A 19,753-nucleotide genomic window follows, 5' to 3' on the forward strand; every position below is an offset into this window, starting at 1 on the left:
TGAGTCCTTTGATCCCAACTGTGGAACATTCACCTTGGCAACAATTTGTTCTCTTTGTTTGAGAGTTCTTTAACCTCCTGCTTAAAAACTGCTTTGGGGGACTCCAGCTTCTTTAAGACCTCCTTTTCTTTAAATATTTTTAACCAGCATTGTTCTGTTTATTTATTTGATCATTTATTAAATTTGAATACCACACATCTTGGTCGCTTCTAATTTTTACGAGATAACAACATGAGAAATGTATATTCTGAATAGTTTTTCTTTGTCATTAGGTATCGGCTTGTTGGTGAAGCTATGGTTAAGTGTATTCTGAAAGAAGGCAAGGTTGACTGGAATAGAGAATTCCCATTTTGCCAACGTAAGAGGAGATTTTGCTTCAAAGTCATTAAACATTATGCCAGTGATTTTTAGTACAGCTTCCAAAAGTTGCATTGCTCACTTTAGGTTTGATACAAGATGGAAAAATCTAAGACAGATTGGGATTCCTGTATGTAAAGAGTGCAGGCAATGCTCGCTCACTGACTGTTCATTTATCGAGAGTTCAAAGTTATGACAGAGTCAAAAATGATAGTTATTGCCTGTCCTTGAATTGACACGTGGTTCATCTAGAGGCCCTCATGAAACCTCAGGTGATTTGAAAATGGATAATCTACAGCTGCAGCCTCCAGCATCATAGTGATTTTGATACATGATTTTCTATTTCCAGCATCAAATAGAAAAATACATATTGTATATGCTGGATTAATTTATCAACCAAAGTGTCTATTTAAGAACCACGTGATTTGCTGAACAACTGTGATGATTTCCTCTATGACTGCTTTCAAAAACAGTTTTAAACCTGAGTCAGGTCGTATGATCTGACTCAAATTTACAACTGATCTGTTTAATTCTGTTCATTAAGTAAGAACTACCTATACTGTAGAGAAGGACATCCTTCAACATTCTTGTTTAAAGTATGTATTACTGTTCTTCATGCTGAAATCTGCCCTACTTTCCAAATACAATAACCTATTGCTATTCCTGCATATTCCAAATCCCAAATTTCTTGCAATAATGCTTCTGCTTTCCATTTTTATACTTCTCCACAATAATTATCAGTCCGTCTGTTCATCCTGAAATCTGCCCTACTTTCCAAATACAATAACCTATTGCTATTCCTGCATATTCCAAATCCCAAATTTCTTGCAATAATGCTTCTGCTTTCCATTTTTATACTTCTCCACAATAATTATCAGTCCGTCTGTTGCCTAATGTATGTTAAAGTAATTCCCCAATATCGCCAAAATATCATTTTTCAGAGTATTAGACGCACCCTTTTTCTCCCTAAACAAGGCTGAAAATTTGGCTGTGTCTTGTACTCTGTACGTAGCATTTTTCAAAGCTTTTTTTCCAGCCAAACTATGTGCTAACAATCTTCCCAGATCTTACCTTGCAGGCTCTTTCATTGTTATTTGCTGCGAAGAATGTTTTTCCAGCCTTAAGTCATTGCAGAATTTTTTCATTGCTCTATTTGCTCAAAATATTTTTCTTTCCAGCCCTAACCAGGTACTAACAATGTTCCCAGCTCTTACTGGCTTGCAAACACTTTTATCGTTACTCCTTCCAAAAAAGTTTTTTTTAAGCCCAGGGGATAAAATAATGTGCTGAAGCTGACCAGACTATGGACGCTAGCCAGATGAATATCTGGTAGGCAAATATTTCCCCCTGTTTTCCTCCCCCAAAACTAAGGTGCGTCTTATTGTCTAGTCTAGTGCATCTCATCCTCTGAAAAATACAGTAAATCTCTTTCAATTCTATCAATATTCTGGAAATATCCATTCTAAGGATATTAGCAAAATCCTTTTTATAGCTGTAGTCTTTGACTGCAACAACATGGTGACAAACTTCAATCATGAATAGGGTACAGTCCAAATAATATTTGTTTGCTTGTGTTTGTTTGTTTGTTTATTTAATTTTTATGTGTCCCAACTCTTTCGTAGTGTGACTCTAGATGACTTACAATATAATAAAAGTTTAAATAGTTCTATAATATGGTTTCTACTCTGCTACAAGTAAACATTTCGCTCTCAACTGTGGAAGGGGAACAATTCTATGAACTTGCCTGTAATGTAGTAACTACTTGAAACGGCCTGAATATTCTTGCAGTGCCAAAATCTAAATGTAATTCTAATTAAAAGGGGAATTTAGAGAAATCATTCTCTCTCCTCAGACATCCCTTGTAAGCCTCCTAATACTATTCCCAATGGACAATTTGATCGTGACCCTAAAGACGAATATTACATTGGATCAATTGTAATCTACCGCTGCAACAGTGATTTCTCCCTCATTGGAGATTCAACCATCAAATGCATAACTACAGAAGATGGCCAAAATGGAAAGTGGGATTTACCTGCCCCTGAATGTAGAAGTAAGGAAAAATGGAAATGTCTTTAATCAGATGAATTGCTTTTCTAGCTCTTCTTGTTGGTAAATAAAATTCTTGCAGGGAGAAAATCATTACATAAACTCTGAAGCTCTTTGGTCCCTGAATGAGAAGGGAAATTCAAAAATAACAAGGGTGACAGTATCATACACTACTTTGAAAAACATTGTAGTAGTTTATAATGTATACCGAATATGTCAACTGTAATTTTTATCTAATTAAAAGGTTAATTCAATTATCCCCTCCTTCAGGCATCCTTTGCCTTAGGCCTGATAGAATTCCTGATTCTAACTACAAATATTACTATGGATGAGTAGTAATCTTTCAAACTGTTTCTCCCGGTTTGGAAAGTCAATGATTAATCACATGCATAATTGCAGGAAATAGCTTAAATGAAGAATGGAATTCATAAGACAGCTATCAGAAATACTATAGTAGTGTGTAGTATATAATATTAGAAATCCCTATATGTTAGGCACATATAAATAGTCTGCTTATTGGAAGATAATAACATTCAGATTCATTATGAACAATGTTTTACGTTGAGTTCATCTCTTTTTGGTTATTGCTTTCAAAATGACTGCAATTTCCAATTTCTACAGCAAAAACTAGTAATCATCATCCAAGAGTTATTAGGTTACATGAGCAATCATTTAAAACCACAAACCATGGAGTAGTAGTGGTAGTACTGGTAGTTCCTGGCTTTCCTCAATTCGTTTAGTGATTCTTCACAGTTGCAATGGCACTTTAGAAGTGACTTATGTTCATTTTTCACACTTACAAACGTTGCAGCATTCCTATAGTCATGTGGTCCCAATTTGTTTCCTTGGTAACTGACACACATTCATGCAGTGGGCCAGGGTCATGTGATCCCTTTTTGTGACCTAACAACTGCAGTAATTCACTTAACAACTGTGATAAAAAAGGTTGCAAAATTCACCTGCCAACTGTCTCACCTAGAATGCCTGGCCGGTGTTTCACTCCGCGGCCCGGATTTGCTGCAGGGCCAGGGAGACACGACGCTCCGGCGTAGCCGCCATATTGGGGCCGAGATCTAGTGAGATTTAATGTGATCTCGGCCATTTCCAGAAGCATCGGCCATAGCCGATGATGTCGTTGGGGGCGGAGCCTGCCAGCCCTATAAAAAGGGCTGTGCAGGCTTGAGGCCTCCTTTTCGCCCCGACGACGACAGAGCAAACACCCACCTGCCCTCCCTATCTTTCAGTGTGCCACTGTGGGTCGCCCTTAGGGGGCCGAATAGGAATTTTTGGCGGTCTCAGTATTTTCTGCGATCATTTTTTCGCCTATTCCACACTGCGGTGACGGATATGTGGTTAGAGGGTGCTTCGCCCCCTGTTTAGGCTAATTGGCTTACCTCTGGTCATTTGGGTAGACAGGTTAGGGGCGGAAAACTGGGTGGTGTTTAGCAACTGCGTGTTCTCCATTGGGAATCTTTGGGGATGAGTGACAGGTTCTCTCCAAAGGCTCATGGTGCTAACGGCCTGAACAATTGGGGGGAACCTGTCTTTGGGTTCAGCCCATTTCTTTCCAATTCTAGGGGTTAGATGGCGAGACCTCCCACATGCAGGTGCATGGCAGAGATCCAGGTGAGGGCGGGGCCCTTCACCTGGATCAGCATGGAGCTACGCCCATAAGTTGCCCCGGAAGTTTTTCTGACGTCATTTTCCACCCCAGAAGCAATTGTTTGACCCTGCGGGGGTTAGGGTTAGGGCTAGGGTTATATTTAAATTTATGCTAATTTATTGAATAAATTATGCAAATTTAATTAATAAAAATGACCAATTTTAAATCCAGCTCTTTGTGTCCATGTCGTTACTCCACCTCTGCTGCAAACAAAATTCACCTGACAACTGTCTCACATAGAAACAAAAGATTTGGACTTAATTGTGGTCATAAGATGAAGACTACCGAAAGTGATGAAAACTCCAAAGACACAGAATGAATAAAAAATTAACCAAATGTTATCTTGTAGTTGCTTAATATCCGATGCTAACAGACAAAAGGAAAATAAAAGCAACTGCTAATTATATATCCTTTTTAGCCAAGGGCAGCTCCTGGCTGTTTTTACGCATAGGCTGTTATTCTGAGATGGTTTTGTTGAAATTCTGCTTTCTCTTTCAGTCGTCAAATGTGATCTACCAAATGTGGAAAATGGAAAAATAGAAAATGTCGCTAAGCCTTCGTATAAATATAATGAAGCCATCAGCTTTAAATGTAATCCTGGTTATTCTACGGTGGAAAAACTCCATATTACATGTGGGGCTAACAGTTTGTGGGTTCCTGCCGTCCCCAAATGTGACAAAGGTAACTATTTTATAGCCTTGCAGGGGAGTTTGGTAACATTTAATACAAAACATTCTGCCTGACTAACATGAATCATCCTTTTCTCTTTTTGCCTCTGCTACTCAATCTTTTCTTGCAAGTAGACTTATAGTGGCCACCACTGTTCAATCAGATGATAAGAAACAATAACTATAGGTGAATTATAATGTGAATTATAATGAATTACAGTATATTTATATAGTCTTAGGAGCTATTGGAAATATTCCTCTGTCCTTTCATATACAACCCATCTTATTAACTGGTAATAAATCAGTTTCTTCAAAAGAGGAATACGTACACAATCTATTTTGATCATGAAGGAAAAGTCTTCCTGCACTCCCCATTCCTCTCCCTGCTTTGGTTAGATTGGCCCTTGCAGAATAAGGTATTTGACTGCCTTGTTCATAGTCACATTTCCTTACATTTCTTTACTGGAAGCGACTGAAATACAATATCAGATCTTGGGAAGCAGAAAGATGGAGACCTCCTCTGAAAATTACTCCATAAACAGTGGTCGCTGTCCAAGGATGATTTTCTTCAGTCACTTATTACAACTCTATTCCAAACCTAAATTATATAAATAGAGCTTTGTCTAGCTCTATAGTGAACAAAGGATGGTCAGCAAAACAATAAGTACATTTTGGTAAGCCATGATTTGTTTCAACTATACTTTGTTTGACATGCCAGTATGATAAAATAAGTTCAAAAATGATGCTGTACCAAAATACAAATTATTTCTCAATCCACCTGAAGCATAGTTTCAGAATGCGCTAAAACACAAAGCACCAAGCCATGATATGCAAGAGTTCATACCTATTACATTTTCTGCCATAATTTGACTTGTTTGTTTATTTAAGGATGATACGTAGAGATTTATTTGTTAAATTCCACTAAACAACTTTAAAAATGTGATGCCAACAATGCTTCAGAATACATACAAGTCTCAGGTTGAATTTGGAGTTGCTCTGGGTAATAGGATTAGTTGTAAAATGGGGTCTCGTGTAAAATTAAGATCACGAAAATTAGAAGGATGCCTTAGACCATTCTTATAGACAAGGGATTGCCAGAGATTGCAAGTTACAATTCAGAATTCAGAAGTTCGGCAAAAGTTTGGGTTCGGGTTTGGGAGAACGCCGAGAAGCACCGCCGCCCATCTGTCACCTTCCGAAACAGCCGGGGGTCTTCTCGGCATTCCCCTGAATGCTGAACCCAGAAGTTCAGCAAAAGTTCAGGTTCGGTGTTCGGGTTCGGGAGAACACCGAGAAGCGTTGCCACCTGTCTGTCACCTTCACAGAAGAGCCGTGGAGCTGTCGGCTGGTTGGGAGGTTCAAACAGAGGTGGGTAATCCCATTAGGAAATTCCAGGGGCAGAGCTTTGACGTCATGGAGACATCCTTCCTGGCCAGCCGAAATGTGGACTTCGGGAGAACGCCAAGAAGCCCCTGGCTGTTTCAGAAGATGATAGCCGGGTGGCGGTGCCAAGCGGAGCGCCCATTTTTGCGATTGGGGGGGGGCTTGCACACATTAATCAGTTTTCCATTGTTTCCTATGGGAAGCATTGTTTCATCTTACAAACTTTTCACCTTATGAACCTCCTCCAATTAAGTTTGTAAGACAAGGTATCACTGTACCTCATTTTCAAAAGTGTAAATTATAGGCTGAGTCCAATGTCCCCTCTAATTTTGTGTGTGTGTGTGTGCGGATAAGTACCTTGTCTGAACAGCACATTTTCATGCCTGAGCAGCTGAATTGTTTCCATAGATGTCACCCAAGACAACAACGAAATCAGTGTTATTGATTTTGCAAAACCTCCTTTGCAGAATGTGTTCAGTAGAACAGCTATATGGGATTTCAGTTTCAGATTGTTATTATTTTGGTGTGTACTTCACACATAAACAAACAAACAAACAACATATTTTTGCTGATAATGAAAAAAGGGGAGAGTAGTATAGTCTATTTTGAGCTCTTTTGAGCTCTGCAGCTAGCCATACCAGGATTTGAACCTCTGGGGTATGTCTTGCAAGGCAGTAGCTTTAACCTTTAGACCACAGGATCTTATCCCTTCAGTTTGTTCCAGGGAAGAGCCATATGCTTTTTTCTGTCGAATCACTCTGGTATAACCAAATATGGGAGGGAGCACACAGCTTCCTTTTTGCCTATCGGCCCCTCCAGGGGTCCTTTAAAAAAAAGTAAAGTGTAAAGAAATTTCCACTATGTTATTTTCTTTCCTCAACCAGTATCCTTCTGGTATCCCAAATTAATATTTTTTTTTTCAATTTCCACTCCCCCCCCCCCCAATAAGAATTAAGATGGCACTGGAACTCTGCTTGGAACTCTGCTCTGATTGGCCCAAATTCACCCAGGAAGTTTCAATTCCCCTCCCCCTTTACTTTCTCCTCCTTGCTTGGTCCACGGTGAGCAGAAGCAGACAGGCCGGGAAATTGTTCTTCAGCAGCACTGGGCAGCAGAACCCTGAGGGCTTTGTGTGCTCCACACACCCCTGCCCCTCCTTCTCTCCTCCCACTGCCACTGACTGTGAGCTGGAGGAGTCGAGCAAGGCAGGCGGCAAAATTAAAGAGCAGGGCTAGAAACTGCTGTGCAAAGCTCAGCTGCCAGGGAAAATGAAGTGAGTCATCTGCATGGCACTTGAAAGTACTGTGCTAAAGTTTGATTTTGTGTGCGCGGCCGCACGGCCACTCAGCTTAGAGGGAACAGCGGTTATGACCCACAAATGATGGGGAAAAACATGTAGCCTTCGAAGAACTGAAAAGAAGACAATTAATGGAAAACTTTGGCAAAATGACAGGATATTATTCCCATAGTTTTAGTTGATTGTTCTTACAAACTTGGTTTTTTTAGAGTTGATATTATTTTGGGGGGACTGGAGTATTTATGATCCTACTGTATATTGAATATCAATATTTATCAATTAGATTTTTTATCTCTCCCTTATTAATAATATAGATTTAGAGTTTTATACACAACGTTTGCAGTCAAAATTGCCTTTTTATGCATCATATGAACATGTTATCTGTAATATGTTTTTAGACTTTATTTTATCTGTTTTTAGATATAAAAGCAATTTTACCAGTTTATATTTGCAACATATTCACTGGGTGGAAACATTTTTTTTCTCTTCAAGCTCAATATTGAGAAGGACTTGTCATAGTATTGTTTGTTTGTTTGTTTGTTTGTTTGTTTGCTACATCACAAATTTGCAATAAAATGCTTTTATTTTCTTTAGAAAGAATTTAGTTGGCTCTCATTTGCTCCAAGTTAAAATAATTTTTCATAATGGTTTTTATTGAAAGTTTTAAATAAAATAAAAAAATAATATAAATTTACAAGAAAAAAGAAAGGAAAAAAGGTGCAAGAAAGAGGCTATATCTTTCTTTATATATTGCTTAAAAAATCATTCTCACTCCCTGGGGCTGTGTATTTTCACAGTGAATTTTATTTTATCAATATTTTCTTTCTAACAGAAAATACTGAAAAGCCAAATACTTCTTCAACAGATTATGCAGGTAAGACTAAAATAGTATGAGGTGAGCTATTGCACTTGTACCAGCAACATGGTTTCTTTTCATAAAGTGAAAACCCTGGCAGTTTGTAATAAAAGACTTAGGAAGGAAAGAAAAGAAACAAACAAAAATGGCATTTTCAGCAATGCTAGTATGGAAACAGTTGTACAATTTTTGTATCCTTCCAAGCAATATAGATACAACAATGTCCCTTTTTGCCTATTGAGCACCATATTCCTATCTGTTGTAGAAAGTGTCTCTTCCAAAATTAGATCCTCCCAAATAGAGATCAATTTAGCCAAAAACAAAACAAACAGATCAAAGCTTTCAATAGTAATGAATAGTGCGATTTACTCCTAGTATTTGTCCAGGTTCTGATTTTTGTGCACTGTACCCATTTTAGTTCACATATTTAAATTCGTAATCTAACATTTAACACACCACACTACACTGGCTCTTTACTATTTAGTAACAAATGAGAATATTTTAAATAACCAGAAAGCAAAAGCACATGTTGATTCCAATGTCTCAAAGATTTAGCTCATTTCCATCCCCTTTTTCTGTTTTAGAATACCACAAAACTACAGTACTTGGTAAGTAATTACATGGTGAGATATTTCAAAGTGTAGTGAATGCTATCCTGTTTTCATGAATGATGAATATTTATTTACTTATTGTTACAATCTAATCATAATTCATACGTGGTAGGTTGACATAATTCATACGTGGTAGGCCAAATAGTAAATTATAATAAACATCCAAATACATATAAAGACGTTCATGTGAATGGAATACTATTTACAATATACTTATTGTACCTATTTACCTATTAGGTAAAATAAGTACCTAATTACCTATTTACAATTACTTAATGTTACAATCTGTTCATGATTCATACATGATAGGTTGATGTGATGTATTCAAAGCCCAAATAGTGAATTATATAGACAGCTGAAGTCTTTAACTTTAGTTTTCCCAATTTCAGTGTAATACCTTAAATACTATATTACAATGGAATTGGAATAGTTAAGGTTCAGTATTATGCAAAACTCAAAATGTTCATCGTGGTAAACTTTTCTTTCTCTAGTGTTGATATATTGGAGTTGTCACTGAATTTAGATTTTAGCAGCTCTCTTAATTGAGAGGGGTTTTTTCTAACTTCACACAGAAACTTCATTTATGCCTTTTAAGAATACAAGAATTTCAGCAACTGAATTATTTTTCATACTTTACCACGAAATCATCTTGGACAGAAATTCATTTTTTTCCCTTGTTGGCTGTTCTATGAAGTGATGAGAAGCTGAACTGCTCTGCAATTGATGGAAAGCTTTACAGCTCTGTTTACCATCAATTTCCTGAATCTTTATCAGCCCTACTGTCCGATGGGGGCGCAGGCCGCTCCCTAACCCAACCTTCAAGCATCTTCTGAATGCGGAAGTCGCAGGAAAAATCAGGAAAGCCATTGGCCTTGGACAGAAAGGCCAAGCCTGCTAACCTGGACCTGATGGTTCTAACTGCAATGCCGCGCTGCCGAAGCAGCACGCAGAACTCCATAATGTGATCTACTGGGAAGGGCCAAATGTGAGGGTAATCCCTGGCTTGCCTGAAGTCCCAAAACTCCTTACCTGAGTTCTGATAAGCCCTTAAGGTGCTTGGTGCCACTGAGAGAGCCATGGCATTGTCTGCTTCCATCCTCCACTATTCGTGAGCCCACCCAGGCTCCACAGTTGGTCGGGGAAGACTTCCGGCGACGCGTGAGCCCAGGGAGCCAGCGTCCAAAACCTGGCAACTGACCATGGGACAAGGCATCAGCAATCCTGTTATCTAGCCCGGGGATGTGTCGAGCCAGAAACAGGGCATTTAAAGACAACAACCCGTGCACAAAATGGCGGACAAGCCCCATAACCCTGTCGCTCTTAGATGACAGGGCATTCACAACGTGGACCACTGCCAAGTTGTCACACCAGAAGTGCACAGTTTTGTCTCTAAATTGCTCTCCCCACAGCTATATGGCTACAATCAGGGGGAATAGCTCCAAAAGGTCAAGTCCTTGACCAGGGGAGAGGCTCTCCATTCCGGAGGCCACATGGAATGGCACCACTGGTCGCCTAAGATAACCCCAAAACTGCAGGTCCCCGTGGCATCCGAACATAACTGCAACTCAGCTTCCAAAAGAAGCTCGTGCCTCCAGAAGGAACGATCATTAAAGTAGGCAAAAAAGACCCGCCATACGCGCAGGTCATTCTTGACCCCAGCGCTCAAGTGGGTACGATGATGGGGCAAACGTAGCCCCCGCATCGCAGTGTAATCCCGCCAGGAAAAGGCCCTGCCGGGAGCCACCACCCAGCAGGCAAAATTAAGAAGCCCAGCAAGTTCCTGAAGCTGATGAAGGGTCACCTTCCGGCTATCTAAAATTATGTCAAGCTTGCTCTGAATCTTGAGCAGCTTGGCCAGGGGCAATCTACAAGATTGCTCCTCCGAGTCCAATTCAATACCCAGAAAAGTAATCCTGGTAGCGGGGCCCTCGGTCTTCTCAGGGGCCAAAGGGACCCCCAATTGAGCACAAAGGGCTTCAAAGGCCAACATCAGGGCAGAACATTGCTCTGAATGCGCAGGCCCCACCAATAGGAAATCATCGAGGTAATGAATGACCGAACCCAGACCAGAGCGCCTCCTGAGTGCCCACTCCAAGAAGGTGCTGAAGCTCTCGAACAGGGAGCAAGATATAGAGCAACCCACGGGCAATGCTCTGTCTACATAAAAACCACCTTCGAAGTGAAAGCCCAGGAGCTCAAAATTGTCTGGGTGTATGGGGAGGAGCCGGAATGAGACTTAATGTCTCATTTACCCATAAGGGCTCCCACCCCACACTTCCTAACCATGGCTACCGCCGCGTCAAAGGATGCATAGCGTACTGAGCAAAGCTCATTAGGAATGAAGTCATTCACTGATTCTCCCTTCGGAAAGGACAAGTGGTGAATCAACCTAAATTCACCACTGGCCTTCTTGGGAACCACCCCCAAGGGGGAGACCCGAAGAGCTGGCAAGGGCAGGCACGGGAAAGGTCCCAGTACCCTGCCCTCAGCCACCTCCTTCTGAATTTTAGCCCTAACAATGTCTTCATGACCCACAACCGATCTAAGGTTGTCGGACATGAAGGCCTTCCTAGGCCCAACATATGGGATCCTGAAACCCTCGGTAAAACCCTGTAAGAGGGCAGCTGCCCTCCTACGAGGGTGATACTCCCTCAACAACTCCTCCAGCACTCCCAGCTTAACTGGGCTGGGCCCCTTTTCCCCCAGCAGGTGGGGGCACTTAGCCTGTCCCCCCCGTCCTTCCTATCCTTACCCCCTTTGGGCTTGGTACAAGTGCTGGTGGCGTGGTAGCCCCCACAGTTCCCACACACGTGTCTGTATCTGCAGAAGGGACGAAAACACGCCCCCTTGGCTGCAAACTCATGACACAGAGGGGCAGCTTTTGCTGCACCTCCCCCAACTGCCCGGGCCGCGGGCGATGCCGCCAGCTCATCCTCCATATAGTGACCACTATCCGTGTGGTCGCCTCCCCCGGCCCGGGACATTTGGGTTGCGTTAAACCACAAATCGGGGACAACCACATCCCAAGGGAGCGCATCCTAAAGGCCTCATCGTAGTGGCGCCACACCATGCCCTTGTACTCAAAATGAGCACGGGCAATCAAGTCAATATACTTAAGCATAGAGGCAGCCCGAGCGGGCTCCCTCTGAATCACCACTGAAGCATAGGTCAGGTATGCATACAGCCATGAGCTGAAGCACCTGCTAACCCTGACCTTCTTGGGCTTATCTACCTTAGCCTCCTTCTCCTTAGCCTCCTTCTCCTTTTTAGGAACTTCTCTGTTGAGGAGGGAGAAAAGATCTACATACTCCCCTTTCCAAATACGTTCCCTGATAGTGGGATGAAGGTGAAAACCCAAAGGCGTGGAGGGCATCACCCATGGAATGGCAGCTGCTCTAACAGCAGCCAAAGGGTCTAAGACCATGGGAACCCCTACTGTTGCCTCCCCCGACCCCGTCGATGGCACCGAAGCCGTCGAAGGGGCCTGTGCCACTGCAGTAGCAGTGGGGGAAGCCCACACCTGACTACAGGTGATGGCTGAATTACCCCCTGTGTTGACCCCACTCCCAAAACCCGGTGGTACAACGGCCTGTCCGGTCAGAGGGAGGAGCGGTGAAAGTGTTGGGTGTGGTGCAACCTCACCTGCCCCCAAAGGGGTAGAAGCCATCCAAGAGGACCCAGCTCCTAATGAGCCAGGTGTTGCTGTCATCTGCCCAGTCTGGGCTGCTGGTTCACCTGGTGGCCTGCCAAGTGCCGCTGGAGCAGAAGGAGTGGCGCCGCCCGGCCCGTATACTGATCTCCAGCGTGCATCTAAATCATCCAGCCTCTCGATGATCCTGGACCAGGAATGAGCAGGTATATTAGAATCAGGTGCAGAAGGACCCTTCATCCTGCCCGTCCTACTGACCCCAGGTTGAGCATCTGCTTGAGGCAGCCGGACCCTAGCAGAGGGTCTCAAGGCCCTTCTGGGCCGAGCCCCAGTTTCTGTAGGTGATGGTAGAGGCTTCTGCCTTTTGGGAGCCATTGATACAGGATGGCTCAGAAGGGAGCAATTAAAAAACATGCTGCTTGGGAATTACTCAAAGGAAATCCTGCCTGGAGAGTGAATAATACCAAGCAGCCTTCTCCCAAACAAAGGGGATAACAGGCCCTAACCTGGCCTCCCCCCCTGGCGACAGTCAAATACGGCCCAAATAAGGGGAAAATGAGGGGAAAAGACCCCAAGGGGAAGGCTCCCGGGAAGGAGACTGTAAATAGGGAATCCGCGGCTTTCCACCCCCCACGACACCAAACCAGGCCTCCAAATGTTGCAGCCTAAAATGGCCGACGCCACGAGGCTGTTCCCAAAATGGCTGCTAGGAGGAAAGCGAACCCCAGCCGGGTGTTTGCTTCATCATCCAGGGCGAAAAGGAGGCCCTGGAGCCTGCCCACCCCTTTTATAGGGCTGGCAGGCTCCGCCCCTGGACGACGTCATCGGCTGGGCCAAAGCTTCCAGAAGCTGGCCGAGATCTCGCGAAATCTCTCGAGATCTCGGCCTTTCCAAGATGGCGGCTACGCCGAAGGGCCGTGTCTCCCTGGCCCTGCAGCAAAATGGGCCGGGGAGTGAAGCACCGGCCAGGTATTCTAAAGGAGCTTTGTTCTTGAGCTACATTTGATAGAAGGGTGAGGTGGCATGAAAAGACCAAAAACCCCTCATTAAATTGGACCAAGTTGCAGTTTTTTGAAGGGTAAGGTTGAATAGGGCAGGGGTCCCCAACCCCCAGTTCATGGACCAGCACTAGGCCACAGCATGACAGAAACCACAGCATGACAAGCAAACAATCGAAGCCTCATCCATGGGATGTAGGCAGCATGCCAAACCATGCCCCCTCCAGTCCTTGGAAAACCTCTCTCCACAGAACTGGTTCCTGGTGTCCAGAAGGTCTTTGTCTATGTGATAATTAACCTTTTATAAATAGTCTAAAGGATGGAACAGAAAATAAATAATATACAGGTAACACCAAGTTGGAGAGGGCATTGGGAGATATTACTTGTGGCAAAATCACAATTCAAAATAACCTGAATAAAATTGAACACGGAGTCATATTCAACAGGTTGATGTTCAGGGGTTACAAAATAATGTTCTACGCCTAGGCAGAAAAAATCATAGATATGGATAATGTATAGCACAGGGGAGACCTGGCAGGGGAGCACTGAGTGTGAGAAGGGAATGGGACAATTTGGCACAGCCAACTTTCCAGGACAACTTGCTGTGGGACAATTTAACAATTTAATTTAATTATTTCAAATAAATTAAAAAATAATAATTTCCACCATTCCCATTTCATTCTGTCCCTCCTTTTGCATTCTTTCTTTAATGATTCTATTCCACCATTTCATTGATACCAGTGTTAATGTAAATTTTGTCCCACATTGAGTTGTCTTCCCCTGTCTCATCCCCTCCTTTCCCTTCTGTTCTGTCCACTCTCCGTTCCTCTCTCTTCTATTCTTTCTTCTGACAATGTTCTCACTGGGAATAGCAAGCCAAAGATTTTGACCCTAATTTGTAGTAGTGGTAGGAGGAAATATGTGTAATACAAGTGCTTGTCTATATGACTCTCTAGCCCAATTTTGGATGATTTCATTTTTAAGGGAAACTCTAATATGAAAAATCACGCCCTGAAATTGGGCAATATTTTAGCAGCCACTTATCCTATAACGTAAAAAATGATATTGAACATTGTATGAAACGCCTGCTTCATTTTGCTTCAGGTAAAAGGTTTTTAATTATTTCTTACCACTTTTTCCTAGGAAAACTGATCATCCTCCTGGCTGCTCTGTATAATTGCTGGTGAACTCATGACAGTGAACCTATGAATAATCTACCAAGATTTTATTTGGCTATATTGAGTATCTGCTTGATTTATTTATTTCATTGCTAAACATAAAATACAAACTCCTAAAACCATTAATTTGTTGGTTTGTTTATTGCATTTATATTCCATATTTTTTTTCTGAAAGCAGGAATATATGGGGTCGCTTTTATTTTATTCCTCAAACAGCCTTGTTAAGAAATTTGTACTGAGAATGATTTAGCAAGGGTTACCCCATGAGTTTCATTCTTTTTTTAATACCTTATTAAATTTCAGGGAAAATGAAACACAAAATAACTACAAAAAGTAGGGTGAATTCAAAAGGTGAAAAAGTGGGGGGAAAGAAAAAGGAAGGAAAAGTGAGGAAAGGCTTCCATGTTATTTAATACAGATACAAATACTTAACCAAATATATTTCCTTTACCAATATAGCCATACAAAACAAAAAGTCCCATATTTCCTCTATTCAATTGATCCATTATACTGTATATTAAAAAATCCCACTTCAAAGACACATGCATCTTACATCTGTATATATACTTAATACAAAATACATTTCACCACAAAATTCATTCCTTACATCTACATAATTATCAATAATCAAAACGGATTATTAAAATGTTAAAAAAATTCATCTGAAATAAAGCAGAAAGTATTTGGAGTGAAAAATGTAGATCTGCCAGAAAAGATGGAAAAGAATATGAATTTAAGAAATTCTGATATAATAGAATAGATGAAGGATGGCCCAAATTTTTTGGGCAAGAGGAATGCTGCACTGCCTAGGAAAATTATTCAGCAATGGATGTTGCAGAGATATTTACAATAGAGGCTTAGGAACTTTGGATATGATATGCAATTTTTGGGAAAGTTCCCAATTAAAAACCTTTCATTACTATCTTTTGCTTTCATATATGCAATGTATAACAAGTCAATTGAGTTGCAAATAGTTGTGGAAGCTCAAATTTTGCCTCTTCTTTGCAAGGGAGGAAGCTATTGTAATTGATTTGCCAGTATTCAACTAGAGCAATAATAAAATGTTTTTGTTCTTTTAATCCACAGTTTTTAATGTATTTGCCTAATTTTGCCTATGTAAATTTTCCTCTGTTGGATATTGTATTTCAATCTTTTCAATAAAATAAAAGTTGCAAGAAAAATAGGAAAATAAGCAAATCTTTGAACAAGATACATAGTCTTCATTTAACCTGATGAAATACAGTCCTTATTTAGTATACATCTAGTAAAATAAAATGAAATAATAAAGATAATAATAAGACCAAAAGGATCTTATTATTATGTAGGTCAAAAGGGCATGAGTGATTTTCACCAGGGTTCACTGGTTCAAAAAGGGGGCATAACTGATCAATAACCAAAGTTCTGCAGAGGCTTCGGGTAAGAACAGCAATTCCAGGTTGTCTCCAGATTGCCACGCTGTTTATTTACAGTCAAAATTATTTATGGGTGGGCCTGTATTATGGGCAGGCCTGAATTCACACAGGCTTTTTGTTGTACAGCAAGAGCAAAGGCCAAAGCTATAATAGCTAGGATAAAAAGTAAACAGAATGACTCTTGGCTTTTCTTTCAAAGGTACGTTCGGTGAAAGTTCACTTAATCAATTTGGCAAAGGTCACAAAATGGGGCAAAACTCACTTAACACATTTCTGATTTAGCAATGTCTATGGAGAGGGGCGGCATACAAATCTAATAAATAAAAATAAAATAAATAAATGTAAATTTTTTGGTTCAAGTGTGGTCGAAAGTCAAGGATTATCTCTCTGGTGGCCATTCTAAGTTACAGTGGCATTGAAAAATGTTGCTCTGACTGCAACTGTTCCTTTCAATTACCACTGTTGCTGCATCCCTGCAGTCACCAAAGGAATATTTGAGTGCTTGGCAGCAGTCAGTATATATTTACCACTGTTGGAGCGTCCCAAGGTCATGATCACATCGTCATTTGCCATCTTTCCAGATGGCTTCTAACTAGCAAGTCAATGGGGGAGGGGAAGCTGGATTCACTTTACGACTGCCTATTTCACTTAACAACTGCACCGATTTGTGGCCCCCCCAAAAAAGATCATAAAATCAGGCAGGACTCATTTCACCACCACTTCGCTTAACCAAGGAAAGTCTGATCTTAATTGTGGTCATAAGGTGGAACTACCTGCAGCAAACAATTAGAAGTTATTTAACAGCATTATATCAGAAGTACTAAAGGATGTAAATTATCTAATGAGACTCACCAACTAAATTATCTGTAGTTTGGACAAAGTTTTGAATAAGAGGCCACCAATTTGAGCCCTTTTTTCCCCTCCTATCCGACTGAAAGCAACTTATCTGTCTTACTTGCCATTTAGCAGTCTTCAGAGAGGGGTGGCATACAAATCTAATAAATAATAATAATAATAATGATGATGATGATGATGATGATGATGGGATTGGTTGGCCCTACACTTTCAGTATTTGTCCCAAAGGGGCTTTTTCAAGAGGCAACTGGACTTTCTAGTTTTTCTTTGAAGACGTTTCATTTCTCATCTGAAGAACTTCTTGGATAAGAAATGAAACATCTTCAAAGAAAACCCAGAAAGTCCAGTTGCCTCTTTAAAAAAAACACCTTTGGGACAACCTGGCCTGGATGACTGAGAATCTCCATAGACACTTTCAGTACTTCTTTTCCATCACCCAAATGTTTGTAAACTATGTATGGTAGCCTGCATTTTATTAATTGGGAAATTTCGGGAATCAATTGATCATTTTAGGGGATCCCAACATTCATAAGAAAAATAATGCCAAAATAGCAATAGCAATAGCATTTAGACTTATATACCGGTTGATAATGCTTTTACAGTCCTGTCTAAGCAGTTTACAGACTCCACATATTGCCCCCAGCAATCTGGGTCCTCATTTTACCCACCTCTGAAGGATGGAAGGCTTTGTCAATCTTGAGCTGGTGATGAGATTTGAATTGATGAACTACAGCTATCAATTAGCTTAATTAGCCTGCAGAGGTGCACTCTAATTCTTGAATTCTATTTCAGAACATAAACCTAGACTCAAAAACCAAGGTTCTGAGGAATGTGTGCATATTTATTTAAGTCGCTGGGTAGGGCTGTACTTATTTAAGTCGCTGGGTAGGGCTGTACAATCTTTTGTTGTACAGAAGGACCAATGCTTGCAAAATGACAATACTCATGCTGTGACTCACTAAGATCTCACAAACTTTAAGAACTTCCCCACCTCCCACCCCAATTCAATGTGTCCGGGGGTGGGCTACTGCCCGGGGGAGGCAGAAGAACACGCAGTGGGGTAGCGAAAATGGATCTCCACCCCAGAGCACCCAACTTGCATTGAAAGATGTTGAAAGAAAATGCATAAGCCATGCCCATGGTCTGTTAATAAAAATTTTGGTAGCCCTTCACTGAATGCGTCCCTTGAATCCCAATGATGATTATTGTGTCTTTGAGCCGTATTCACTCCTGGTGACTGCCTGGATGAGTCCCTAAAGTTTTCTTGGTACGATTTCAAATCTGGTTTGGCTAGGGCTTAGAAAGAGTGACTGGTCTGAAGTAACCCAACTGGCTTTGTGGCTAAGGCAGGACTAGAAGTCAAGTTAATGGTCAGGTGTGCCGCGAGGCGGCTCCTGCAAGCGGGAGCTCCAGGGCTGAAGCCGCCCCCCCCCCCGGCTATTGCCCGCCACCGCCGCTGCTATTGGCACCCTCCCGCGGGAGGCCGGCAAAGGTTGTTTTGAAAGTCGGCCCCCTCGCACGCATGGCTTCTCCTCGCTAACCTCTCCCCACCTCACACGCACATTTTTGGCTGGGCAGGGGGTGAAGCCGACCCCCCGGCTGCCGGCGAAGGAGGCTCGCTCGAGCCTCAGAAAGGAGGCGGATTCAGGCAAAGAGCCCGGCGCAACGGTGCAGCTTTGGAAAGCAAGCGGGCGATGGGGGGCGCTTCGCTTCTGCCTTCCTGAGGCGCTTTTTTTGGGATCTGTGTCCGGCGAGTTTCTGCCTTGCCTTGCCTATGTAACGCAGTGGGAGAGATGCTAATTCCCATCCCAATCAGTCCGTCTTTTCCCTCATGAGTGGGTGGGCGTTTTGTCCCTGGCACCATGTCAGCAGCATCAGGAGGACAACAGATGACTAATCCTGCCACTTTGGACTGCTGCCAGAAAGGCAGCTCCCCCGTTTCCTCCTGGTGGCTGCAGCGGCGCTGGCAATCCGGCCGCTAGCCGCTTCGAGCACTGTGGGAACGCCACCCCTCTCACAGTCCCGTCCCGGGCTGTCAGTAAAGGGGCTGCTTCCCATCCCCCTGCCAGCTTGCTCAGAACATTCAAACTAAGGAAAACCTTCGCCAGCCTCCACAGAGAAGAAAGGAAGAGAGAGAACGAGAGAGAGAAAGCAACAGAGAGAGAGAGAACAAGAGAGAGAAAGCATGAGAGAGAGAGAGAAAGAACAAGAGAGAGAGAAAGAAAATGAGAGAAAAAGAGAGAGAGAGAACAAAAGAGAGAGAGAGAAAGAAAATAAGAGAGAGAACGAGAGAGAGAGAGCAACAGAGAAAGAGAGAGAAAGAACAAGAGAGAGAAAGCATGAGAGAGAGAAAATAAGAGAGAGAACAAGAGAGAGAACAAGAGAGAATGAGAAAAAGAAAATAAGAGAACGAGAGAGCAATAGAGAGAGAGAGAGAGAAAGAACAAGAGAGAGAAAGCATGAGAGAGAGAGAAAGAAAATGAGAGAGAGAACGAGAGAGAGCAAAAGAGAGAGAGAAAGAACAAGAGAGAGAAAGCATGAGCGAGAAAGAACAAGAGAGAGAGAATGAGAGTGAGAGAGAAGGAAAGCAAGAGAGAAAAATAGAGATAGCAAGAGAGAGAGAAAGCAAGAGAGACAGATAGGGAGAGGAAAGGAGAGAGAGAGAAATGAGAACAAAAAGGGGAGAAAAAAGGAGAAATGATAAAATGATTGAGGCAGAGAATGAGAGGAGAGAGAAACAAAAGAGAGAGAGGTGATTCTTGAAGCATATGGTAAAAAGC

At 42.0% G+C, this 19,753-nt stretch overlaps 1 protein-coding gene across 2 annotated transcripts in view; it reads left to right on the forward strand.

Moving 5' to 3' along the window:
- Positions 1–15,887, forward strand: part of LOC139164018 (C4b-binding protein alpha chain-like) — a 53,670-nt gene extending 37,783 nt beyond the window's left edge. Inside the window, exons 15-20 of one of the 2 annotated variants that reach the window (XM_070745573.1) lie at positions 273–358; positions 2,210–2,407; positions 4,565–4,747; positions 8,247–8,288; positions 8,855–8,878; positions 14,672–15,887. In XM_070745573.1, coding sequence (XP_070601674.1) covers positions 273–358; positions 2,210–2,407; positions 4,565–4,747; positions 8,247–8,288; positions 8,855–8,878; positions 14,672–14,715 — 577 coding nt within the window. In that variant the 3' untranslated portion in view covers positions 14,716–15,887. Of the gene's footprint in view, positions 1–272; positions 359–2,209; positions 2,408–4,564; positions 4,748–8,246; positions 8,310–8,854; positions 8,879–14,671 lie in introns of both variants that reach the window. The other variant, XM_070745574.1, reaches the window with a different exon arrangement.
- Positions 15,888–19,753: the final 3,866 nt, after the last annotated feature.

Source organism: Erythrolamprus reginae, chromosome 3, assembly GCF_031021105.1.
Source record: "Erythrolamprus reginae isolate rEryReg1 chromosome 3, rEryReg1.hap1, whole genome shotgun sequence".
Lineage (NCBI taxonomy): Eukaryota > Metazoa > Chordata > Lepidosauria > Squamata > Dipsadidae > Erythrolamprus > Erythrolamprus reginae.